General features: G+C 46.0%; 10 protein-coding genes across 10 annotated transcripts; 6 read left to right on the top strand and 4 right to left on the bottom strand.

Annotated features, from left to right (window-relative positions):
* Nucleotides 1-37: 37 nt before the first annotated feature.
* AKAW2_81137S (DEAD/DEAH box helicase) lies at nucleotides 38-3,278 on the bottom strand (the record flags this gene model as incomplete). The annotated part of the gene is made up of 10 exons (XM_041682236.1): nucleotides 38-127; nucleotides 179-329; nucleotides 387-572; nucleotides 624-1,479; nucleotides 1,536-1,717; nucleotides 1,775-1,808; nucleotides 1,865-2,085; nucleotides 2,142-2,246; nucleotides 2,298-2,920; nucleotides 2,967-3,278. 10 exons carry the CDS (start codon nucleotides 3,276-3,278, stop codon nucleotides 38-40), a joined length of 2,760 nt encoding a protein of 919 aa, XP_041549098.1.
* Nucleotides 3,279-3,604: 326 nt separating this feature from the next.
* On the top strand, nucleotides 3,605-7,134 carry AKAW2_81136A (NACHT domain protein; the record flags this gene model as incomplete). Its single annotated transcript, XM_041682235.1, has 8 exons — nucleotides 3,605-3,865; nucleotides 3,924-3,947; nucleotides 3,998-4,190; nucleotides 4,245-4,619; nucleotides 4,675-5,256; nucleotides 5,317-5,428; nucleotides 5,492-5,749; nucleotides 5,841-7,134. 8 exons carry the CDS (start codon nucleotides 3,605-3,607, stop codon nucleotides 7,132-7,134), a joined length of 3,099 nt encoding a protein of 1,032 aa, XP_041549097.1.
* A 1,311-nt stretch (nucleotides 7,135-8,445) lies between these two features.
* AKAW2_81135S (ubiquitin carboxyl-terminal hydrolase) lies at nucleotides 8,446-9,245 on the bottom strand (the record flags this gene model as incomplete). Its single annotated transcript, XM_041682232.1, has 2 exons — nucleotides 8,446-9,155; nucleotides 9,218-9,245. 2 exons carry the CDS (start codon nucleotides 9,243-9,245, stop codon nucleotides 8,446-8,448), a joined length of 738 nt encoding a protein of 245 aa, XP_041549096.1.
* Nucleotides 9,246-13,829: 4,584 nt separating this feature from the next.
* On the top strand, nucleotides 13,830-14,192 carry AKAW2_81134A (uncharacterized protein; the record flags this gene model as incomplete). The annotated part of the gene is made up of 2 exons (XM_041682231.1): nucleotides 13,830-13,860; nucleotides 13,921-14,192. The coding sequence occupies 2 exons, from the start codon at nucleotides 13,830-13,832 to the stop codon at nucleotides 14,190-14,192; spliced, it is 303 nt and encodes a 100-aa protein (XP_041549095.1).
* Nucleotides 14,193-14,602: 410 nt separating this feature from the next.
* Nucleotides 14,603-15,711, bottom strand: AKAW2_81133S (alpha/beta hydrolase; the record flags this gene model as incomplete). Its single annotated transcript, XM_041682230.1, has 4 exons — nucleotides 14,603-14,855; nucleotides 14,919-15,108; nucleotides 15,155-15,237; nucleotides 15,302-15,711. 4 exons carry the CDS (start codon nucleotides 15,709-15,711, stop codon nucleotides 14,603-14,605), a joined length of 936 nt encoding a protein of 311 aa, XP_041549094.1.
* A 650-nt stretch (nucleotides 15,712-16,361) lies between these two features.
* AKAW2_81132A (tautomerase family protein) lies at nucleotides 16,362-16,805 on the top strand (the record flags this gene model as incomplete). The annotated part of the gene is made up of 1 exon (XM_041682229.1): nucleotides 16,362-16,805. The coding sequence occupies one exon, from the start codon at nucleotides 16,362-16,364 to the stop codon at nucleotides 16,803-16,805; it is 444 nt and encodes a 147-aa protein (XP_041549093.1).
* A 1,053-nt stretch (nucleotides 16,806-17,858) lies between these two features.
* AKAW2_81131A (MBL fold metallo-hydrolase) lies at nucleotides 17,859-18,737 on the top strand (the record flags this gene model as incomplete). Its single annotated transcript, XM_041682228.1, has 1 exon — nucleotides 17,859-18,737. One exon carries the CDS (start codon nucleotides 17,859-17,861, stop codon nucleotides 18,735-18,737), a length of 879 nt encoding a protein of 292 aa, XP_041549092.1.
* A 1,508-nt stretch (nucleotides 18,738-20,245) lies between these two features.
* On the top strand, nucleotides 20,246-20,440 carry AKAW2_81130A (uncharacterized protein; the record flags this gene model as incomplete). Its single annotated transcript, XM_041682227.1, has 1 exon — nucleotides 20,246-20,440. The coding sequence occupies one exon, from the start codon at nucleotides 20,246-20,248 to the stop codon at nucleotides 20,438-20,440; it is 195 nt and encodes a 64-aa protein (XP_041549091.1).
* A 299-nt stretch (nucleotides 20,441-20,739) lies between these two features.
* Nucleotides 20,740-21,579, bottom strand: AKAW2_81129S (MBL fold metallo-hydrolase; the record flags this gene model as incomplete). The annotated part of the gene is made up of 1 exon (XM_041682226.1): nucleotides 20,740-21,579. The coding sequence occupies one exon, from the start codon at nucleotides 21,577-21,579 to the stop codon at nucleotides 20,740-20,742; it is 840 nt and encodes a 279-aa protein (XP_041549090.1).
* A 452-nt stretch (nucleotides 21,580-22,031) lies between these two features.
* AKAW2_81128A (uncharacterized protein) lies at nucleotides 22,032-22,409 on the top strand (the record flags this gene model as incomplete). Its single annotated transcript, XM_041682225.1, has 1 exon — nucleotides 22,032-22,409. One exon carries the CDS (start codon nucleotides 22,032-22,034, stop codon nucleotides 22,407-22,409), a length of 378 nt encoding a protein of 125 aa, XP_041549089.1.
* Between the last annotated feature and the right edge of the window lie 2,549 nt (nucleotides 22,410-24,958).

The following is a 24,958-nucleotide window of genomic DNA, read 5'->3' as shown; positions in this document are numbered from 1 at the left end:
TATGTGATAAAAACGACAGACAGTACTTCTCATACAATCATACATCATGACCAGCTGCCTCACAAGAGGCCCCCTCAAAACCGCCCATAGCGACGTCGAGCTTCAAATCTTGGCGAGATACTACACTCTTGAGGAGAGTTAGTACTATGTCTTTCCGAACGTATAGAAAGGCGAATACCTCTTCAACGGTATCTCTCATAATATACCGAGTAATCACCACCGGTCGCTTTTGTCCGAGACGAACAACGCGACCAATTGCTTGCTGCTCGACCATCGGATTCCACGATGGTTCCATAATATGCACCCGTGTGGCGATGGAGAGATTCAGTCTGCTTAAATATCAACTATCTTGCACGTAAAGACAGTTTAGGAAGAGGAATAAATACCCAACCGCACCGGTGCCAATGGTCATCAGAAGTATATTCACGTCGCTGCTTGTCTTGAAGCTTTGAAATGCTTGCTGACGCTGCGAAAACGACATGGAACCGTCTACTCGGGCGAAGGCAATGTCGTGGTGGCGTAACAGCTCTGCCATGATGTCGAGGCTCTTGGTCCAGGCTGAGAAGACAATTCTATGAAAGAGGTTAGGGTAGCTATACGGATAGATAGGGACTGAGGCATACCCTTTTTCTCGGGGAATATGGCCAAGGATAGTCTTCAAAATGGCACGATGTTTGGTTGAGAACGTCCCTTCGAGAGTTTGCGGAGATTGATCGACTAAAGATAAGTAGTCCGGGGTCAGCGATTCCCGGAATAGATTAGGAGTGTTCAATAGCTCCGAGGCAGGACCTTCTATCTCTGCCAGATCCAGCGTATTATTGTTTTGTATGGGTATTCTGCAAGGTTCGCTGATCGAATTAGAAGTTTCAGGGGAAGATTTAGAGTCAGAGAGTTTGTATGAGCCAAGAGCTAGAGCTTCACTGTCAGTACCAGGACACTGAGATTCATGGTTTCCCTGCCAAAAATTCAAGTACTCTTCAGAAGTAAGGAGATCGGTAGGGGAGGCTCGGATGTCCTTCTTTCTGTAGAGCCCGTTATTGCAGAATATTCGCAGCTGCAGAACTGTTTGGAACGCACCCACGGAGCCCCCTTTGCTGACTGAGACATCAATGAGTCTATTGTGATAGTCCAATATGTTAATGTATGCTTCCCTCTCTTCTGGAGCCAAGTCCAACTTTAAATTGTTGATCGTTGGTTCCACAAGCATACCAAGACTCATAGTTCGACGAAGACATATACAGCCAAGCAATAAGCGAAGGTTTTCAAAGGGATCGGTGCCAGTATTGTAGGCTTGATTGATGACGTGTTTCCTGAAAACACCTCGATCCTCAAGTAATGGGACACGAAGAAAAGAAACGAGGGCGCCGAGATCATCGAGATCGTTCTGTATTGGGGTTCCAGTAAGGCACCAGCGCCTGTCTGCCGAAATATTACACGCCGCTTCATGGATCCTCGTGGACCGCGATTTTATGTTGTGGGCTAGACATTTTTTTGTTAGTAAGAATGTTTAGGCTGTTCATTATTTGGAATTGTACCTTCATCTAGAACAATGCGGAAGAAGTCCGTTTGGTAGATCGGGCTTTCTCTCTCAGCAAACTCCGTACTGATAGTTCCGTATGTTGTCAAGACAATATCGAATTCCTCGAAAGTGCGTATGGAGGCTTTGCGCGATGAACCGTGATATTTGCAGTGGTCGAATGTTCCGGGTATAAATTTGCTTATAGGGATCAGAACTATATCCAACAAGGCTCATTGGGGTACGTAGACAACCGACCTGCGGATCTCATCGAGCCACTGCTCCATCAACGCTTTCATAATAAGTATCAAGAATGGTATCGAATTGTAGATTGAGATATCATCTTACCTTCATTTGGAACAACAATCAGTGTGGCCTTTGCGCCTTTTGTCCCAGATACTTGAGAGTTAGTTCTTTTCTTGACCCATTCTTCCGAGTGATCAAGGGTGCTAAGGATGGTTGATAAGGTTGTCACTGTTTTTCCAAGGCCCATCGTGTCCGCAAGGATACCACCCAACGGTCCAACTGAAAGCTCAGTAGTGGAGTCACCTGTAATTGCATGATAATGACTGAAGGGAGTTATATTAGCAAGGAAAAAGCAGATAGCTCGTGGTGGCCTCCTTACTGTGGGTTGCCGTTCTTATCCTTTTGGATATTCCAGAGGGATATAGAAGAGGTTGATCGGCCAGTTTCTCGGCGTATCATAAAATCAATGGCTTCCTTTTGGTGACTGCACAGCACGTTAATCGAGGCAAGTATTGACCAAAGTAGGAATACATACGGGAAAAGGGATATATTCAGATTCTTGTCAGGTTGAACTTCCTGGAGGTAGTCGTGCTCATGCAAGGTATCCAGGATATGTTCCAAACGTTTTGTAGAGATTTTGGCGGAAGCAGGTACCAGTTTGTTGATCGAAAGGGTGTCATTGTCGTCAACTTCAGATGATTCGTCGTCAGAATCGTCTTTGAAATCACCGACGAAAGGAAACCTATGGGGATTCTCGTATTGCAGATCGCAAGAAATTTTTGGATCTTGGAGGAACAGAGTTCCAGAGGATAAGCAATCACCAACAAGAAAAGCATTCTTCCGTGCCCCAAAAATTGCGATCTCGACATTTGTTTCCCAGGCGATGGATGAGTGGCGCTGTGTCCCTGACTTCCACTCCGAAAGAGAGAGAGAAGTTTCCAGTCTGGTTCCTTCAATTTCAAATAATCGTTTCAAGGTGTTGGAAACCCCCAAGTTGATGAAGCCAATAATACCATCCCTCAATGGGGAGCATATCACACAATACTCAGAACCCAGAAGAACCTCGAGCTTCTCCTCGTCGCTCTCGAGTGCATTTGCAGAAAGATAGTTGCAATCTGAAGGGGGGGTATCGATGAATCGCGCATGGATATCACAGATCTCTCTAGGTAAGCAATCGAACATGGAAGCACAAGAAGGTACGTACAGATCCAAAGCAGACCTCTGTATCTTCTTCCTTTGTTAGGGATTTATCCCTCTGCCTTCCCGAGTTCAAGGAGTCTGGTATAGGGTCCCCATGGGTATGCGACAGCAACTGCATATGTTGACCTTTGGTGTATTCGGAGCTATGCTGCTGCCCAGTACAGTAGTTTCCGTTTGTTAGACCGGGATCCTCGTAATGACAGCGTTCCTGGTCGATTTTGCGGACCGCAGAAGAGTAGGGTTCATTGCAGGAAGCCTCGGTACCGTCAGCGGGGTGTTTCCTCTTGGTGCCCCGAAGAACCTGATCCTCTGCCATCTCTCGCTCTCAGTGTATCAGAAAGGAAACCTTGGAAGTAAAGGCTCCGGTTTCCAATTATTGTTCCTTCTCCTGTGTAACAGGGAGGAGCCATTCTCGCTGCTCTGCTTATGAGTAAACGATTCAGCGAGGCGCAGCTCTCAGAAGATCCCTGTCACTAGTGATATGATCGCCAGTTGGCCACTTGACGCATCGATTTGCTGGTGCACTGCCACATCGCTGCCTAACTTCCTCAGCCGCACCCGCCATGCGACTACAGCCTTGTTCTAATAAAAGGCAGCAGGTGCCGACACATCTGTCTACCTACCAAGAAAACATCGAAAGTCATGGCCACAGAAGGATCAACCTGCTTCCAGCAGGCCTTAAATTCATTTAAAACTCAGTCAGGTCCTGGACTGGTGGCAGAGTTTGAGATGACATCTTTAACGGCCCTTAAGAGCTCCATAGCGAAGATCGAAAAGAGACAAGCCACGGAAAGACGAATGCAGAATATGCGACGACTCTACAAATTTGTTGATATAATGGAGAGACATGGTAAATTAATTGAAATATTGCTGAACACGACTAACCTGCTCGCATTTGTTTGGGTATTTATCAGCCCCATTATTGTTCTATACAATTACACTTACTTACGTGGTCAAACAGGGGCCAATGAAGTTTTTGTTACAAGTATGGCCTATATCAAGCCATCAAATCGTGCCGGTGCTGAGATAATGCAGGTTGCTAGCTCTGTGTCTGAAGCTTTCAACGAGCTACTGGATACTTATAAAGTCATCGGAGAAAGCATAGAGCTTCTAGAAAATTGCAATGGACTTATCGATGGTAACCATCTTGTTAAACAAGCCGTGGTGTCTATGTTTCAGGATATTTTCGAGTTTCATCAAACTGCACTAGCGTATTTCAGGAAGCCTAGTAAGTAGGCATCTGATAGATGCCAGTCGAGTATGGATCGTTGATCTCTTCAAGTGTGGAAGCAGGTTTTTCAGGCTACTTGGTCTACCTACAAAGCGAAGTTCGGACCGGTTGTCGACAGTTTGAAACGCCATAAACAGGTGTTTGGTGACAGGCTAACCTTCGCACAACTTGAGAATATTCGCTCAGAAGGGATCAGATCGTCGGAAGCACTGAAAAAGTTGCAAAAGGACGAGGAAATGGGTCAGCTGAGAGATATTCAATGTTGGCTGAATAGTGCAGATATCGCAAGTGATCAGGATACTTTCACGAGCGTGCGAAGTCGCAATACACAAGCGGGGATTTGGATTTTGCGTCACCAACTTTACTGCGCTTGGAAGGAAAGAAAGGCGCAGCCGATGCTCTGGGTCAATGGCATTCCAGGAGCTGGTATTACCCCAATGGCTTACATTGAACCGAACTCCGCTGATAATTTCTACTCTAGGGAAGACTATCCTAGCTTCGATCATGGTTGAAGACTGCCTCAAGAGCTATGAATCTACGGCTTGGTTCTACTTTAGGAATGGCGATGCGCAAAGAAGCTCCTTCCTCAATCTTGCGTCCAGTCTTATCTCGCAGCTGCTCGAACATAATTGCGATCTGCTACCTTATGTCTTCGAAGAGATGTGCCGCAAAGGCAAGCAATCATTCTCATCAGAGATATTAGCCAAAGAGCTACTTCATGTAATCCTTAGGAATTCCGGACATGTTTGCATCATCCTCGATGGGCTTGATGAGTGCAGCAGAATGGAAAGGAAGAAGATCCTTGATTGGATCTGTCTAGTAAGCGAACATCCACAGGATCGTGATAATTCATATTCCACAATCTGTCTTCTTGTGTCACAAAGGGACGGGATCACCTCCAAGGCTTTACGTGATATCCCAAGCTTGGAAATTACCGCCAAGGATACACGGGATGACATTCTTGCATTCCTATGGTCGCGAGGTTCAGAGATTCAAACCAAGTTCCAAATCAGTGATGAAAGCACCAAAACGATGGTGGAGCTTGTCATGGAAAAGGCGGGCGGTAAGTTCTGATCGATTGTGTGAGAAGAGTGATCCCCTTCCTAACAGATGTGATAATCAGGAATGTTCCTTCTCGCAAAGCTTGTTATGAACAATCTCTTTTGTCAAGTCTCACCAGGCAATTTCTACAAGGAGTTGAACATGAAGCAAATACCTACGCAACTTGATCAGGCGTGAGTCTCATGTTATTATATTCCATATAAAGACCTGAAGGCTGATCCAGTAGGGGGTTGCAGATACGACCGGATCTTGAGCAATATTCTTGAAGACCAGTCTTCCCGACCTCATTCGCTTCAGCTACTCGGGTGGCTTGTATGTGCAAAACGTCGACTTAAGTGGCGGGAGATCCAGGGCGCGGTATCAGTTGATCTTGAAGGCGAAGATGTCGATTTCGAAAGTCGTCAATGGATTCTTGACTCCAGAGATCTATGTGACTCTCTAGTTGAAGTAAAGACCGATGGGACTCTCGAGTTTGTTCATGCAACTGCCAAGCAGTGTGTTTCTCCAATCTAATTTTTCTTGTCTTCATTTTTTACTCCGCTTCCATAAGTTGAATGACTCGTGTCTAACATTTTCTGCCACTAGGTACCTCATCCGGGCAAAGTTCGTTGACGTCGGACAAGTGGAGTTGGATATGGCTTCTCTGTGTGTGGGCTACCTAGCCCTACCAGGGTTTGAGATAATCCTGCCAGATGAGTCCGTTACAGACTTCATAAGCACTGGATATTATGCATTTCTAGACTACGCAGTCTGCTTCTGGTCTTTCCATCTTCAGGAGGGTCTCAAAGGCACCATAGATCGGGAGGATGCAATGACATTAATCGGATTTCTGTCGAAATTCTTAGAGTCGCACTACCGGCGCCCTACGAAGGATTTCAACATTCCCTCTTCTGCGCACGAATTACGGAGGCGAATTGAAGAGCATGGCCCTTGGTCTGCTGCAGATAATTTTCTCCATGCTTTTGTCTCTGCGCAGAGTCAGATCAACTGTTACACTCAGGACGCCGCCTCTAATGTGTGTCTCAATATACCCGACGTCATTTCCCGCATCAGAGACAATATAGAGAGAGCTGTCTCAGAGAACGTGGGCAGCGGGAGGATTGACTCGAGAGTACTGTACTCTTTCTACGGCCGGAATCTCTATAAATGCCCTAGGACGAGTTGTGATTTCTTCCATCAAGGGTTTGAAACTCCTCAGCAAAGAGAATCTCATCTGAGCAAGCACGACAGGCCTTTTGGATGCTCTTTTCCGCAATGTTACAGAGCGACTATTAGGTTCGGTTTAAAGAGGCAACTCGAAAAGCACATCGCAGATACCCATGAAAAACATGCAAGGGAAATGCACGCTTTTCCTTCCAAGCGAATCAGGAGGGCTTTATTGTGCAGATTCTGCAAAAAAGAGTTTCAAGAAACGAGCACATTCCGCAAGCATGACTGCACACGTCCAGCTCCAGAGCGGTCAGAGAACCTTGATACGACGGACATGTCTTCGACCCCAGGCGTTAAAGCCACCAGACGTAAACCCCACGTGACAAATTTAGAATGGCTTAGTCCCGACGAAGTCGAGAATATGTCACGCTTGCGTGAGCAGGACAAAGTACGATATAAGCAGCCCGTACATAACCGAGGGACGATCCTTAATGGCTATGGCCCCGTGAGCCCCGAGTACTGGATAGAGCTATCCAACGCTATCACGAAGGCGAGAGAACTACAAGAGTACCAGCAAAATCAGCGACCCATCAAGCAACAAGAGCAATCTCATGATACCCAAGCCGTGCAGCAGGCCACAGCGCCGGACAATGTTCAGTCAACTTCCCCCCCAAATTTAAAACAAAGTTCAGGGTATCACTTTTCACCTCCCGCCGAACCTCACAACTGACGCAAGCCAGCTGTGGATTGATACAGCCAAGTTACTTTACGGAATCGCATTACAGAAGCAGGACTTGGCGCACCACGCAAGCCTGGCAAGACGGAGTGATGTTACTGAGGCAGAGCTGGACGACTTGAAGAAACAACAAATCGGCGCAGAAAGATCATATAAAGAAGGTCTTGGTTTCCTGCAGAATTTCAAAGAGCAGCAAGAAAAGTTCAAGGCCTATTGGCGGGAGAAAGGCGAGTTAGGAGAGGTCGCTTTCACGCCTCTATGGTCGCCCAGTTTGTTTGACCCATATATGCCAGAAACATAGTTTAGAGGTAGATACATTTCTTTATCTACACTGCGATGACATGCCAACGTACAAGTAGACCTGTTCCGGGCCCAGCAGATCCGAATCAAAACTGCTTGAACGATACGGACAAAGGGCTCTCACAGCTTGATAAGAAAAACCCAACATGGCGATTACGGATGTGGTGTTGACACAATGTGATGCCTGTCCTGCTAAAGATACACATGGACTGAGACGTCGGCCTTGTTTTCGCTATGTGCACGGGTGACAGATAAAAAACACCACCCAAAAAGGCGAAAACAATGATGACTACGCAGAGACCTGAAATGTTTCTTAAGTTTTTCTTTTCCATTTTTATTTGAAAGTTTATTTTCATGTTCATTTTCTGGGGGAAAGAAAAAGATACGCAACGATTATGGAAAAATCAAAGAGGGAAACACCTTTCAGACCTCCTCGACACCCACCAAGTCCGACCGACCGAAGTCAAGACATCATGACAAGGTAAAGATCATCACCACTCCCTGGACCATCGCACCGACACCCGAAACAAGTCCATCTGACGACAGATCGTAACAGAGCGTGCAAATGCGAAGTCGAATCGGAAGTAAAAAACGGCTTCACTTTAGGGCATCGAGGACATAGCAGTCATCAGCAAGGGTGGAGATTCTGTGGCTCTTTAGAAGAGCTCAGAGGTGGGACGTCTACTCTAAAGTGATTCTTTGAACTGTAGGCAAAAAGGTGGTTAGCAAATGAGTCTTCTGTGGGCTCATCCCAATGTAGGGGGGAGGGAAACTAACGTAGAGTCGCTTGATTTTCAAAATCTTTGGGGGGGAAGCCGCCTTTTATACCTGCGCGGTGGGTCCTCGCTTGCGCTAGCTGACTTTGCTGGTGGAGCCGGCGACAGCCGAGGTGGGTATTAGTCATCATATAGAGCAGAGACGGGACTTCACCACCAATAAGATTGCAGATTACAGTCAGCGCAGTACTCCGGAGTAGTACTCCGTACACTGTATATCAATTGAGCATTAAGCATGGCTTTTGGCCCTATGGGCCAAAGCAATGCAACTGAAACACAGACTTCCTCCTTCACCCGCATTCAAATCGATAATCCTCTTAAGACCCATATCAAGCGCCCGTGGACTAAGAACATCCTCGTCCTCACCAAGATCTCCCCTCTCCAGAGGTGCCTTCCTCGACCCCTCCAGCTCCCAGAGCTTCCCACCACTCTTTACAAAACTAACGAAATGGCCACCATCACGCTCATCCATTAAATTCGCATCGGTATCACCAGCCTGCTCGACTGACTTATGAGCGACTTCAAATGTCTCACTGTCGTACAGCATCTTAGCGCGTTTGTCCATATCCAGCGGTATAGCTTGCTTGCGTATCTCCGCGAGATCGGAATCAGGCTTGATAAAGTCAACAGCCGGACCATTGATCACGCTATGGAGCAGACCGATCGAACCACAGGCGTGGCCGATGGTTTGCTTGAACCAGATGACGGGCTCATCAGGGCGGCCGGAGCCAGGATAGGGTTCTTCTTTGTCAGCATCTTCGGCCTTGCGGTTTTGGTTCCAGGCTGGTGTAAGTGGGATGATCACCAACAGAGCTAGAGCAGGTCGGGGGATGTGTGTAAGCTCTGATGAGTCGTCTAGGGAATATACGTCGTAGAACTGTAGCTCCGGCGATAAGCCTAGCTTTGCTGCTAGTTGGTTCATTACGTCGGGGTTGTTTTCTGTTATTTGGGTGAGGGCCTAGTTATATTATATGTGAACTATGAAGGTTTATCTTTCTTACCTAGCATTCTCCATGTTTTCCTTTCCATTTTGGAAGACTAGGCTGATAGAAAGCACAAAGTATTTGGAGATGGTTGATGTTGAAGTCGAAACGGAGAGCTTAAGGCGTGTTGAAGCTGTTGAGTGAGACTCCTCAATGCCCGGGCGCTAGCTGAGGTCACATGAGTTGTGCCCAGACTCGAATGCTAATTGTAGGTATCCTGTAGACAGCTTTCGGGAGAACATGGTGTAGAGCTTGTAGGAGCCAGTTCGGAGATATAGCATACGACAACTTACGAGAGGGACGAGAATGGGTAATATCACCCCTCCTCATCCCAACCTGCTGGTCACGACTATGCCTCGTGAAGGCCAAGCAAGGCAGCCAGATTGTAAGTTAAGACCTTCTGATCTCGGATTGCACTGTTCATGACAGACGTTGAGGAGCAGGGAAAACAGTGACGTTGCTGTCTTGAAGTCTTGGTGATAATTTCCTGTTTTGATTTATATTTGTTGTTGTTAATGAGTGTTATGTCCAGATCTATGTTCTCGAAGTCAGCGATGCTCATAATACGTACCTTAGATTAGAAGCAGCTGAATTTATGGCTGCAACAATACCGGTCAATCATTATCTCATTTTGAATGACCATGAAGAGAATACAACGTTTCCCTGATCGAAAATAAAAAGGCCACTCCACGTGACGTTGTTGGTCGTTACGGATTTCTCCCTCTTCTCAAACTTCCCACTATTACTGCCTTGATAGAGACAACCATGGCTTCCAGTACTTATTCTCACAAACCACTATTCGATACTCCACTAGACTTTGAATTCGGGGCCTGGAAAGTCGGTAGATTTCTCTCAAGCAAAGTCCGGGAGCAGGAAGATCCACAAGGTGACTTTACATATGAGCGATATGAGGTTTATGAAGCTACAAGAATTGATCAACCTTCAAATACCCCGATATCATAAAAATAAAAAAGCAGTAAGTTTATAGCTTTCGTTGAAGTATAAATAAGACTAAAAGAAAGGGATTGAACTGGACTAACATCAATAGAATTACGAGTAACCGTAGGTATTCTGAGCCTTGTGACGGTGTCTACCGCGAAATATATAATCTATCGCAATTAGAAGACTGCAGGAGCATACCGAAGCTTCTTGGGTACGCTATTGAAAGACAGGTCTCTAGCGATGAACTACCAGGCGGGTACATTGCACATATTGTGATGCAGAAGGTTACTGGAGAGAATTTACATGGCTTCGACACACTTCCAGAAGAGGAGCAAAACCGTATTCGAATTGCCTTCATTGAAGGTTATGGTGTGGATGTTCTATAAATTCCGGGACAGAAGACTCCAAGGTGGACACATTTCCGAATTAGAGCCCTGCTAATGGACCTACAGGGAACTGCAGTCCTGCCATTTCACTCATTGGGACCCACGAAGAGAAAATATCACATGGGAGCCCCAAAGTGGACAATAATACGCGACTCCCCTTGATTACTTTCGGATTCCTGATGGCATGTCATAGCTTTATCGTAGATCTTTAAGATGCCGAGCAATATACCGATCGTATAAAGAATGATGTGTGTCTAGACGCAGTGAGACATTTGGAGTACTGGGGTCTAATTGAAGGAAAATATGAGGGAGTGTTGTTCTTTGAGAAGGATAAACTATTGGGGGACTTGAAAGTCCGACTATACAGTGAGTAATTAGTCTGTGTCAGATCAACAAAATACTTGCGCCTTTTCCATTTCTGAAGTTTACGAGTGACTCGAGTAGTATTAGGCGGGGGGAATTATAGTGTGTTGTCCATTCGATAATGGGATCGGTATAATTGTAGCATCGGCGTAATCGCGGTAATGATAAAATATATGTTGCGCTGAGCTCACTCTCGAAACTTCCAAACAAAAATAACGTAATTAGTTTCTTACCATTCTGAAGCCGTCAGGGTTATGTAAAAAAACAAACAATACCATATACTATTCCTTTAGTACTAGCTGGTCTAGAACTCAATCTTATGCGTATTTGGCCTTCACGAAAAAGAGAGGGACAAAGAAGAACTGTGCCCATAATAGCATACATACCTACTTGAGTGCTGGATATAGAAGCCGATTGAACAATGCTCTGGCACGATTGGCAGTTACATCATTTCACGCTGTGAAGCCTCGGTCTACATACTGCAAGGCCCTGGTAATAGGCACACATTCTGATCCAATTCGATAAGCGGCGGCAGAAGTCGAAGAGACACCCCGATGATATGTTGTCGTCAGCTAGTGTACACTCTATTGTCTGAGAGATTTATGTGGGCTTCTAAAAGTCAAGGTGATAGCAATGAAATTCCACGGCCGTTATGTAGGGTCTCCTTATTGTATCATATCATCTCATATTGTATTCGCTGGCCATTATCACCGATACCATTATCATTTCTTCCTCCGGCTATGATCCCTTAGACCAGCCAGTTCCGATAAGTACAAGTTGTCCCTTGCCCCACATGGGCTCTTAAGCATTAAACTATTTCCCCCCTTCCTTCTCGTCGCCCACTGCCCCTCTGCTACACGTATCTTCTACATATCGTCCAAAATGTTTGCTAAAATTCCGAGCGAGATTCTGCTTCATATTATACCTTTCTTTACCCCACCTGACTACACTCGATTGGTTCTTGTATGCAATGCATGGTACACTGCGTTTATTCCCCATTTATATCACCACGTCTCGCTCCCTCTCAATGAATACGACTATCTCGGTGCTGCGTACGGAATCATGCCCCAATCACTTCTTCCTGTCCGTCGTTTCACCCAAGTGATGATAACAAACCCTTCACTTGCTCCATTGATTCGATCTTTGGAGCTTTATCCTAGCGACTGTAAGGAGGGGAAGTGGGAACAACTACCCCCCTTGGAGATTTTGGCCGAAGAAAAATATCGCCACTTCATGTTACCTTATGGACAGTCTAAACGCAAACATCGCCGCAAGTTCTATTCTTGGCGCAGAGACCTCAAGCAATCTTCTGAGCGGACGGACTTTCATCGGCCGCTCCACCATTTTGAAGATGCCTGGCTAGCGCTGTTGCTAGTCCAGCTTGTGAATCTTGAGAAGCTTGGGGTTGCCCTTCCGGAAGAGGTATGGATAGGGGGTTATGAGGACGGACCATTTCCTCCTAGGCATTCACCTCACTTTGAGCGGGTTATAGAGTGGGCCAGCAAACCTGAGTTAGGAATCTTGACTAAACTCAGGCATATCTCACTTACAAACGGACCTTGTATCTGGGAATCTGAGTTATCGGTGGATGCGGTTCCCCTGACCCGATTACTGCCCTTTCTTCGAATTCCTTCTTTGCGCAAGCTATACGTCTCAAACCCTTGTGACCGATCTCAACTTAGCATGCCAAAGGATCTCCCCACCGTGCAAATCACCCATCTGGATTTTGAATGCCCTGATACTGCATTGCCAAGCCTCCCTCACCTTCTCAATAGATGCTCTGCGCTCGAGTCATTTACACTGCAACAACAGGGCTGGCATGAATATGAAAGTCAGTACTGGCAAGACCTACGTCAGTTATACCAGTCTCTACAGAGCTCTCGTTTTTCGCTCCGCCATTTGAGTTTGACCTTCAATGATTGGAACGTCCGGCAAGATGCCAAGACCCCCACACCGGTCTTTTTTGGATCTTTTTCGAACTTCCTTCGGTTAGAAACTGTCTGTATGCGGTGGGGTAATCTCTTGCAATTTACTGAAGATGGAAGCATGAAGCCGGTAGCGCCGCTCTGGCAAGTTCTTCCACGCTCGCTCAGTCATCTGTTCATTGACCATTGCCTCCTTCAGTGCTCATCCGCACTGTATACCGAACTGAAAGGTCTGATAACACATTGCCCTACGCATGTGCCCTCCTTGCGAAAGCTGTATCTCCGATTTGCGTCAAGAGAGCAAGACCCGTCAACATCTGCAGACGGCGTACGCGCGAAAATACTGGCACCAGACCCTACTACTCGTGACAGACTACGAGCGTTGGAGCTGGATTTTGAGCCATTGAATGTAGATTTTCGAATATTTCAAGGAGATGACATAGTACCCTTTGGCCAAGAATTTTACATTAGGAAAAAGTGGCCATGTGGGTACCTCGGGCAGTTAAGCGGTCTATGAAGTCCTTCGACCGGCTTGTGTGGCTCTCGCTAGTGGTTAACCAATTTGATGAATACACCACGTAGTGTTATCGAAAGACAATATAATCCAACCTATAATTTCCTTGACTATGGTAATTACGAGAAAAGTTTCTTTGCTTGAAAGTGGCCAAATTAACTGACTCCGTACTAGTTATCTCCGACCGAGGCAAGGGCCAGGCCGTGCCTCCGACCCTAGTACTTGAACTACTCGACCAATTTCGACCCACCTATTGTCAGTGGGCAGATCGGAACGTCCAGAGAGTCCGCTCCGGGCAGAAACATAAAGAATCCAATAGCTAACTTATTTAAATTGAGGTATGAGACAAGGACCTCGATATCAAAAGGGTGGACGAGAGAAGGTTCAGGCCCCTTGGAGTGTGCGTCGGCCGGATATCCATGCGGGGCGCACAAAGGGTTCGGCGGGGACAATAAGGCCTTAGCAGAGCTTGTCTTCTCTTGGCTAATTTCTGCCCAAATATGTCTGCGGAGCAGGTTGAGATACATAAGAGTTCGTATCATCATGCTGCCCATATTGTTCCCTCGTCATACCCAACTAATTTTAACGCAGATCATTGCTTTGATGCCATTAGCCAGGCTATTTTGTGTCATGGTGACATCTCGTTAATCTACTGGTGGGATCCCAACTATACGTATATTGACGATGACGGCACAGAGCGGTATATGGAGGACTACCTACAAAAGACCCCTAAGGAGCGACAGGTGGGACTACATGCTTCATGGAGCTCTGAAGTACAGTGTCGGGATATGGATGCAATTAACACCCGGGTCAAGGCACGTATTGTTGATCCTGAAAAATATGGAGGCAGGGATGGTGATTGAGGAGAGTAATCTCTTCCAAACAGCCTGATCCTGGAACAAGTATTTTAATGGCTTTGGGTAGGTAACTGGAATCCTTGGACTTTTTTTATAGACCCACACAACGAGAAGCTTTGTACTGGGATGGAAAGAGTTGTGGAAGCGGAGATGAAACGGCTTCCCGCAAGCCGCCCCCACAAACCATGATATCTTCCAGAACTGTGCTCGATTTCTCGGTCCGGTCAGGTGAGCATAGACATCCGTCAAGAAGGGATAGGAAAGTTGCTATCTTGTACAAACAGGCCTTTATTGTGAGGTCAGGTGCCTGAAACGGCTTACATATCTTCCAGTAGTAGCTGTTTGACGATACACACAGTCCAAATAGCAAACGTACCAGATAACCAGCAGATGATCAGAATAGTTCAGCTGTTCTCCTACTTTAGGAGATGATTCTGTAGAAACCTAGCCTGTACCGGGGCATTTTCATCGAAGAGTTGCCCATTATATGGGTCGAAATGACCTCCCGGCAGAATATGTAATTGCTTGGGTTCCTTTGCTCTTGCGAAAGCACCAAGCGCAAGGTCGGTAGGTGTGACAACATCATTATCCATCACAATCATTAGCAACGGAGTAGGGCTGATACGTTCAATAAGCGCCGAAGGTTCGTATGCTCGGAATGCCTCGAGGCTTTTTTATGGTTAGACCCATTCCCTACACTCCAGTTACTCAGAAGCAAATTGTGCCACATACCTCTTAAGTGTCACATCATTTACCCACCCTAATGGTATTCCTGAGCTGTAGCCGATATAGCTGTCCTCTGAAGGAAGAACGGAAAAGGCGTGAGGATCTTTGTCTACCACGGGCACCCGAGCCGGCTCTTCACCTCTTGCGCGAGCAAGGCGATCTACGGCCCCGATTTCAAGCTCGTCAGCAGGACAGGCTTTTTCTCACTAGCATTGTATCCATTAAAGGGATAGGAAACTGACCGTTTTCGAATAACTTGTTGAGTCTCGGAATCGAGTCAGCTCTGTTTATGCGATGGAACGTATCCCATCCACTGGTTAGGGGGCTAATGCGCACGCATGAAGGTCAGACAGGACCAGATAAGACGTAGGATTATAGGTTAGACTTACACTTGGCTAATAACAGCTTTGACTCGACGATCAACCGCTCCAACTGTGAGAACGTGACCTCCACTGTATGAACTTCCCCAGATAGCAATTTTGTGGGCGGCAACCTCTGGTAGAGATTGTGCAAAAGTGATAGCATCGGAATAGTCGCTTATTTGTAAAGCAGGGATGATTTCTCGTCTTGGTTCTCCATCACTGGCACCGGTACAACGATGATCATAGGCAAGTACAGCGACTGGCAGGTTCGAAGTGAAATACTCCGCAAAGCTACCTAGGTTGAATTCTTTATGGGCTGCAAAGCCGTGCGCCATTACCACACACGGAAGCTTTCCATCGAAGGAGCTGGGAGTGAAGACCCAACCTCGAAGTGTGAGGTGGTCAGACGTTTCGAATGCAACATCGCGGATAGGCATTGTGAAAAAACTTTGTTTGAGTCGATTTTCACCTAAATTCTGTTTTCCAATACATATATTTCAGAGAAAGGGGAGAAGCTATCCAGAGCTATTCATGCATGGGCTAGTCTCGCTGGAAAGATCTCGGACCGGAGGCAGCCAAAGAACGAACCCTGGTATAGCGCTGTGAGTAATACAAGGGGGTGAATAGAGATGCCGGCTAACGACTGTCTGCCTCTCGCAGTTAGTATCGGCCTATCTATCTAATCAGGACACTTATTTGATTACTGATCTATCCGACAACGATTTAACTATCCATACGGCGCTCATCGTATCTATGAATTTCTCCGAGCTCCTTCCGAGGCCGTATTGGCATCCAAATACCCACTGTCCAGCATGATCGTCATTCTGAAGTATCAAGAAAAGCCGAGGGGACTACCAGCTGTATGTGGGGGCATGCCTTCAGGTATTCATTGATCCATGTAAGAAACAATGTCTGGTATTATGGGGAAAGGAATTTTAGCTTGAGATGGGCCCAGCTACATTTATAAGGTAACGTTGGACGGCAAAGTCGTCGCAGTCTTACCTCTGTGTCAATCCTCTTCCTGGCCCTGCTCATTTTCTATCTGGAGACTCTACTCAAATTTCTGGCTTACTACTACATACTCAAAATGCCCTTTTGGCAAATTTTTCACCCCTCCGGCACCTTCGAGGACACCGCTTCCAAGAAAGCTTTGACAGAAGACATCACCAAGATATACACCGGAATTGGGCTTCCTGCATTCTATGTGGTCATCAACTTTATGAAACTTCCCCCCGGAGATACCTGGGTCGGCGCTGAAATCAGAACGGAGAAACCGTTTATTCGTATTATTGCTGACCACATCGCCGTTCGACTCGAAAATGACGACCAAATTTATAAATCTACATGCGACGCGATTGACAAAGCTTTGAAGCCTCATATTGCCGATAGAGGTTACGATTGGGAATTTCATGTCGATGAGACCGAAAGGAGGCTATGGCGGGTCAATGGATTAGTTCCTCCTCCGTTTGGGAGTGATGCGGAGAAGATTTGGGCGAAGGAAAACAAGCCGGTCGCTTGGGAAGGCGCTTAGCCTGGCTCTGTGGCTGAAACATTAGTCACAGTTGCAAGCTATTTCAAGAAAAGGCTTGATAGATTGCTCTCTTTACCTTCGGTTGTTTGGCATGGCAAGGTCTGTCGTCAGGCAAGCTGCAGTCAGTCGTTTCGTTCTACAGTTATTTAGCTCAGATTATTACAACTGTGAACATATTACCTGTTATCTAGCTACTTGCTGGGTATAAACCCATAGTGGGATTGGGTGTAATGTCTGTTATGTTGTCTTAGATTTGTACCGTTACTCCTATACTAAGTCTAAAGTTGTCGGCCACGATTGTATATCTCTCAGCACAGGATTGTTGGCGCCTGCATAGAATAATTAGTCCAAATTTCAGAATTTCTCGTTCTACAACATTGTGACACCTATTCATTCTCTAAGAACAATCTCTGCAAGGTCGGTGGTGACCTTGTACATTCCGCCGGCAATTATCTTGACGGGTATCTCTAAGTAGGTTAGAGACATAACTCAAAAATTTCACCATAATCGGCCACCTGCAAGACGTTGCGCGAAACTACCGCATACCTAGAGATCATATTAACGCTGTAGTCTTTTCCGTCGTCCCCAGTTTGTAGACTATCGCTGGTATACAGAGTAAGATCTGCGTAAACAGGTGGACTGCCAAGAACCTGTACATATTGAATCGGTTTGGATAACGGAAAGATTAGTGATCGTTTTTAAAGGTTCCGAGACTTGCGCCACTTGACTAGTAAGACCTGACCCACCAAGCCCGTCTCATCTTGAGGTTGAGTTGATGGGTCCGGCGGGTTGTTGAGATGATCATAGTTGGTGGGGGTCTGGTTCATTCGGGGGCCGGAAGATCGCATTCTATTGCATCTTGACAGAGATAATATTTTGTTGATGAATGTTTCAGTCCGAGGCCGAGGTGGGGTCAGAAGAGCGGATGTTGAACAGAAATAATAGGAGCCAAGTACGGCATAAGATCCAAATGCTCCTGATCCCTTGCTCAGGCCCATCAATCCATCTCTTCTGATCGTATCTTTGACTCCTCGGAGGTAATACTGGAACATCATGTCTGGCCTAAGAGTGTCTGTTCATACGGTGCCGCCAATCCCTTGTGTCGACCATGTGTCACATCGGCAGAATACTACACGGTCTCCCGAAACTTGCACTCTGATTTACTCGGAGAATGAAGCTGTTCTTGTTGATACTGCGATCACGATCAACCAGAACAGAGACTTGATCAAATGGATCGAAAAAACTGCACCAGGACGAAAGCTTTCCTATATCTATATCACACACGGCCATGCGGACCACTTCCTTGGCCTCCCGTTGCTGTTGCAGCACTTTCCAGAAGCGAAAGCAGTGGCAACCAAGGCGACTGTCCGTCATATCGAGCAGCAAATCTCCGAGGAGGGGTTCTCGGCGTGGCTTGCGTTTTTCCCGGGAGATCAACTTTCTACCCAGCACCGGCTACCGGAAGCTCTCCCAAGCAATAATAAGTTCTTACTAGAAGGCCGATGGGTTTTCGAGGCAATTGAGTGCGGCCATTCCGACACATTTGACTCAACTGTACTGTGGGTCCCAGACCTGCGGTTGGCCGTCTGTGGAGATGTGGTATATGGCGATGTTCACCAGATGCTTTTCGAAGCGAACACCCCAGAGAAGCGAGAAGAATGGATCAGAGCGGTTGAGAAGGTTGAGGCACTTAATCCCGTCTATGTGGTGCCCGGTCACCGGAACGCGGATGAAATGGATGGCATATGGCATCTGGAAGCAACCAAAAAGTATATTAGAGACTTCACGGGTTTGTTAGAACAGAAACCTCAGACCGTAAGCGAATTGTACTCTGCTATGATTGCGAAGTATCCTAATAGGTTTAATCCTATGGTCTTGGGTTGGGGCTGTGCTGGTGCCCATCTGTCTGGTGAAGTTCCCTCAGCCACCTGACAGACATCACGAGTTAGCGGATAGCATATGTATTTATCGCGAACCGAATGTTACTCATTTCGTTACCTAGTTTATGTGGTTCATTTTTCCTTATTTATCAGTTTTTCTGTTGGCACAAGTTTTGCCTGTCGGTACGGACTTGATTGTATCATTTAGTAGAACTGATATTTAATGAAGGGCTCAAAAGTATAGTAACGCTTTCATTGAGCTTTCTAATCATGTAAAAAGAAGAATAGATGGCCAACCCGGCATATTCAGACCGTCAAGGCACTAATGCGGATTCTTGGATACTGAGACACCTTCCAAACACAAAACTAATGGTCCTTGAATCATAACCACAACTCACTCGAGTGGCAAGCGGGCTATAACCCGAAATGACTGAAAACCTAGACTAGGGAACTTCGTTGACAAACTTCTCCATATTCAATACCCACGCATGCCAAGTTCATTCCGCATGGTGTCTCCACGCCGTCGTGGCCCGTCCATGGTACGCCACGACTGGAAGCCGATCAGTCGGTTTCAGATCGTCAATAGACGTTGGAGACGGTGATTCATAAGCGGCATGGAAGGAGCCGATCACCGAGTGTTCCAACTTGATACCTACTGGCCCTGAACCCTATTGTAGGCCGCCGTATGACAATAACCTGTTGACTGCGCTAGGAAATTACGTCACCAGAACGTGAGCCACCGAGATGCTCTGCATACCGGAGTTCAATGGGGATCTATCATTTGTCGCGATACTCAATGTAGACAATTTAATGCAGTTTAGGCTGTTTTAGATATCTTGAGTCAGTCAGTGGAAATCCAGGGTGTTCCATTGGGTCGGCCGGAACGACTAATCAATCGGGATCCACCTTGACGTTGAATGAAGATTAATGATCTTAGCCGAGCGAGAGATGTTCGGAGTTTGGACACGATAGTTAGTCAGTGCTGATAATCATTCGTACTAGCTCGTATACACTTTAGTATGTATGTCGAAGCAAATCTCGGCATTGATCAGTAATCATTGGCAAAATATGCTTACCTCCCCCTGCATGGACAAAACTTATATTACAACGTAGTAGGAATCTCTGATACTAACGAAGCACCAGTATATGTTATTTGAAGTTGCTCTGTCAATTACATTGGTGACATCTTCGAGGCACACACTCCCTTTCCCTTGCATAAGTCCCCTACACAAGATGCCGGATTGGAGAATATACCATCCAACCGGGACCTTCACAAGTCCCGATCAGAGGGAGAACTTGTCAAAGGCAATAACTTCTATATATACTGACGTTGGGTTGCCTGCATTTTATGTGGTTGTCCTATTTATTGAGATGCCACCCGCGACCATGTACCGAGCCGGAATTTCTTGCGTAAGTTCGCGAGGAACCCAGCGATAATCTAGTTACTGACACGATGTGTTTGAGAAGTCCGGGGAAGGAACGAAGCCTTTTGTTAGGCTTACATTCAGCCATATTGCAAGACACTTTCCTCCGGGCGAGAGCCCTATGCGAACTCGTTTCATGCATAAAGTACATGAGACTTTGAAGCCGTTTATTGCAGACGAAGGCTACAACTGGGAGGTCAACGGCGAGGAGCTTGAGCGCGAATTCGTCCACGTCAATGGTTTCAGAATCCCTCCTACTGGGTCTGAGGATGAGAAGAGGTGGTTCCGTGAAAACGAACCGTCGCCTTGGGGGCCTTACCTTACGGAGTAGCTTGTGACTAGTTCGACTGTATATACATCCTCGTCAGTCTGGACCTCTGAAGACACTATGTATTCCATAACACTGAAATGCCTCAAGTCGTTCTGGGAAACCTCGATCTGTCTGTTGAGTATGGTTGGACAAGTGTAAAACAATCAAATAAACAAGGCAAACGAGAGTACCACTAGTATATTTTTCGTATAGATTGTCTCAAGATTTTATAATATGCTTTTAGTCATGCTAAGCTCACGCTATCACGGTGCAAATACCAGGCCACTAGTAACTCAAACAACATTGAGATCACACATAGATCATCTCTTCACGAGTGATGCACCTCCCCATAGGGAGCCGATATTCAATCTAGTAGGGTGAAGTTCCATCATTTGCGCATATAATTCCTCAGTGGTGGATGTTTGCTCATCCAGTCGCGCAAAGTCATTCAAATAATCCTTGGTCGCTTGGACGGCATCCGCAGAGAATTCTTTAGATGGATCACTATGGCCTCCGACGACAATTCTTGGTTGAAGGGCTGCAATCTTATCGAGCGATGCCACCCATCGCGATCTGGCCTCTTGGGATTTCGATTCTCCCAAGTATGGGTGAGTGTTGTTGTAGACTGCGTCGCCCGCAACAACCAAGCCGATTGCAGGCACCCAGAGAGCTGTTGTATCATCTGTATCCGTATGCCCCAACCTGACCACTTCCAATCGCTCATTTTCCAGCATGAAGTGGTCTTGTTCGAGCGGAGTGGCGATCACCAGCTTGTCTGGGATCTGCCCAGGGAAAAGATTTCTCCAAAATGAGTCCAGGCCTTCCGGGGATATAGCCTTAGCCATCCCGGACACAGTCTCCGGCGTAGCCACAACCTTTGCGTCCGGAAACTTTTCAAGAATGGCACCGGTACCGTAGAAATGATCTCCATGGGCATGGGTGATATATATTGTCGTAAGGTTTTTCCCGGTGCCTACTACCCAGTCTACCAAGTCTTTCGCAGCATCCTTGGTTAATTGGGTATCAACCAGGACTGCATCTCTCTGGCCAAATATCAAGGTCGAAGTAGTCGGCACCCACTTGAGATGATCATGGCCAGCCGGTGTGGTCCGACTGACGCCGGAACGTCTGCTGGTGAAGACTTTGTAATCGAGACCCATAGTATACTCTGATTTCTTCAGATAGGGGAAGAAATATTGAACAAAGGTACTTGAGAATAGTTTTTGAGGATTTGATGTGAAAGCTGGACTCATTTATTAGAACTGCGACCCAGATATCGCCGAAGAACTGGGATGATTAGGATTACTGATCATTGACCTCGGGAGTTGATTTCCGACCCACAGGAATTCATCTATAGGTTGATGACATCGGCTATCGAGAACTCGGCTTGTAGTATTCTTAAAGCCAATGATAAAGATACCAGAAATCTTGTGTCTCGGCAACTTGACGAATCATGTACTGGAATAACAGCACAGTCCGTTCGGCTCCCGGTAATAAGGCCTCTTTACTATCTATAAGATGCTTGCGAATAACTGCACATTAGTACGAACCCAACAAGGGGGCGCTCTCCTTATACACCGCAGGCTTTTTCAATTGCATCTTTTCGTCAACCATGCCCCAGCTGGTAAGCTGTATTTCCGCATCTACCTGGCATACGTCGGGACCACAGAACCCAGCTCAACAGCATTTCAAAAACTATGTTGATACGGTTGACACCTATGGTCTCAACCACGGCTCAAGCTTACGATTCTATTCCAAAAACATCATTTTACACGACCAGAACACTGACCAATACAAGGGTGGGGATGAGATGTGGGCGTGGATGAAACGCCTATTTGGACAATTTAAGGGTCTCCGGCACGACTTTCACAACCTTTGGGACGTCAGGAATGATGATGGTACAACCACGATCATGTCCCAGTGGACCCACAACATCTGGCTACCTGGAAACGACACCGAAGAGCCGACTGTTGCCATTCCGCTCAGTTGAATAAGCACTATAGGCCTTGCGGACTCCGCCGATGCCCTGGATGAATTGCAATTCAGGAGGTCTGGCTTTACTGGGATACCGTTATGCTCGCCAAATACCTCCCCAGGGAGGCTGTTGTATTCCAAGAACAGAACATATTACACCAGGAATGAAGGATGATGAGTGAGTATATGCGATTAGGAATTATTCCAGAGGCATGGAATGGTGGAGGAAGGCGGGGAATGAGAAAGTGATGGGGTAGTAATATAAAGAGCTCTTAGTATTAGATAGGTCTCTGAAACATGCCTGTCAGTAAAAGATATGAGATTTAATTTTCAGCTATATGAAGCCCAAGCCAAGAAAGGAAACGTCCACTGCGGACAGGTACCTATATACTATCTACAAACTCTGTTTCACTTCCCCAATTCATTGTTTCAGATAATTTTGTTTTTTTCTTGATTCATCTATTTCAATAATTGGATCTTTTTGTCTTCACAGTCAGCTGTTCTTTGGAGTATATAAATAATGGTTACTATAGGAAGCAAAATAGCAGACCATTATCGAATATCCTCATATAACATAGAAATATGAGTCTAGCTAAATTAGTGCAATGGCTTGTGGCAGTCACTAAATAAAGTTAATGATACATATGATAAACGAATCATGTCCAATGTATGCCCGGAGTAATAAACCTCAGAGCGTAGATCATCCTTGGCCATTTTGAAGTTAATATATTATGGTTGGCCCAGCGCAGGATACAGTCTGCTCCCTTTCTGTGTCCAGATATGCCTTAGCTGCAGGGAACCAACAACGGAACACAATTGCGCTATTCGTCCTCGTTTTCTTCATGAACCGACCAGTGTAGCGGGATGCATTTCGAGCTACAATGTTACACAGTACATCCAAAAACACTTGTCGAACCGAAGCAGTAAGCATATTGAGTAGAAATATATCTTCCAGGTCCGCTCACCTCATGAAGTTCTTGTCTCATACTGTTACATAATTCTACTTATATCTAGTAGATATAGTTTACATGACTATGAAAGGCTGACTTTAGTCAGCAACGAACTCACAAGGCCTACGCAGGCTCTTTTGCAGAAGACGATTTATTATAGTGAGTTAACGAGGAACTTCTTTTCATAGTGTGAGAAACGTTTAGGAAGAAGGGCATACTACTATATAGAAAGAAAAATTGAGGTATTGTGTTATGTACACCTTATCCTAGGGGATCTTGACAAGCGCAAAAGGTGCAAAGATATGATGGAATATACATTCTTTCAAAGATATTTGGATGCACTTATCGTCAATATATACCAACCCCAATTTATATTCAAGCCAAGGGGTGAGGAGCTTAATTTGCTAATACTGCGATGAGCGCACGAGGTGATAGTGTCTCTTATCTCTTGTTCCTTCAAAACAGGAAACAGCTGCGCGACTGAGGTATACAATTTCGGGAAGGTGAACCGAGAGATGCTCATAACCTACTAGTACATACTTTGCATGTGGTAAGCGGCCAATCACCCAAAATTCTCAAAAATCTTTTTGATCCGCGGAGTTTGTGTGGTGCCATCCCCTGGTATGCTTACTATGTACAAGGTTGTAGCGGATGTGGAGCACAGGATTGTAGGTACGGCGCCATATGCGTTATCAGCGACCAGCGTGGGGTACGGATATTAACACTGGAGTCGAGTCCTGATAACTCCGTACCATTGTCTGAACTGAATTTCTCCGACTCCGGCTATCCTCAAGAGAGCCTTGAGTCAGATTTAATTCAGATTAAGAGGTCGCACTACCTGGCGTCTTTCCTGTGCCAAGAGAGTTCTCCACCTTTGCAGTGCTTAGCACATTTTAGTTAGTAAGGACATCAGAGTCAACATCCACATGAGGGAATTATTTGTGCTTCGTTGCTCTTTGGACCGGGAAGTGGAGCCTGAAAGAAACAGAGAACTAGTGAAAAAAAAAAAAAGGGAGAGGGAAAGGAAAACAACTTACTATATGTCTACTTACAGTAAGACCACTGCTGATCCGGCGCTAAATACTTACAACTTTGCTTAGCTGTAACCAGCCAATAAAGAGGCCGAGAGGGCTAAATGCTAACACAAGCAAGCAGTATGGATAAGGAAACAAAATAATATGCATTCATGGTAACGCCTGACCGACACCGTGGAAGCCAAGCTTCGATATATGAAGATTACAGAATGGTACATCGAGACATGCCCGGCTTGATTGCAATAGTGAATTTGAGCCATTGGATCTTCCCAAAGCACTCAAGGTAAATTTGGACTCGACAATTTGTGCTCATCGCTGACGAGACCGACATTAGAATGATTGTTGATGTGCACTTCAATTAGTGCAAGATCATCATCGAGCCGCTCGAAATCCCGAGTGAGGTTGCCTTTCACTTTTCCGTTCAACTTTCGACTCGATCTGCTACTATAGACACCACCGCTGTTGGAACTACCTTTCGCACCATGAAGCGTGCCACTATTGAGTGTTAGCTTAGAGCTTTCAAAATCGAGATCAAGAATCCTTGCTGAACATCCAAGTAGCACAGGAGGAGTACGTACGAC

The sequence above is a fragment of the Aspergillus luchuensis genome, chromosome 8 (assembly GCF_016861625.1).
Source record: "Aspergillus luchuensis IFO 4308 DNA, chromosome 8, nearly complete sequence".
NCBI lineage: Eukaryota > Fungi > Ascomycota > Eurotiomycetes > Eurotiales > Aspergillaceae > Aspergillus > Aspergillus luchuensis.
The sequence above is the reverse complement of the archived record's forward strand: the minus strand, read 5'-3'. Positions and strand labels throughout refer to the sequence as shown.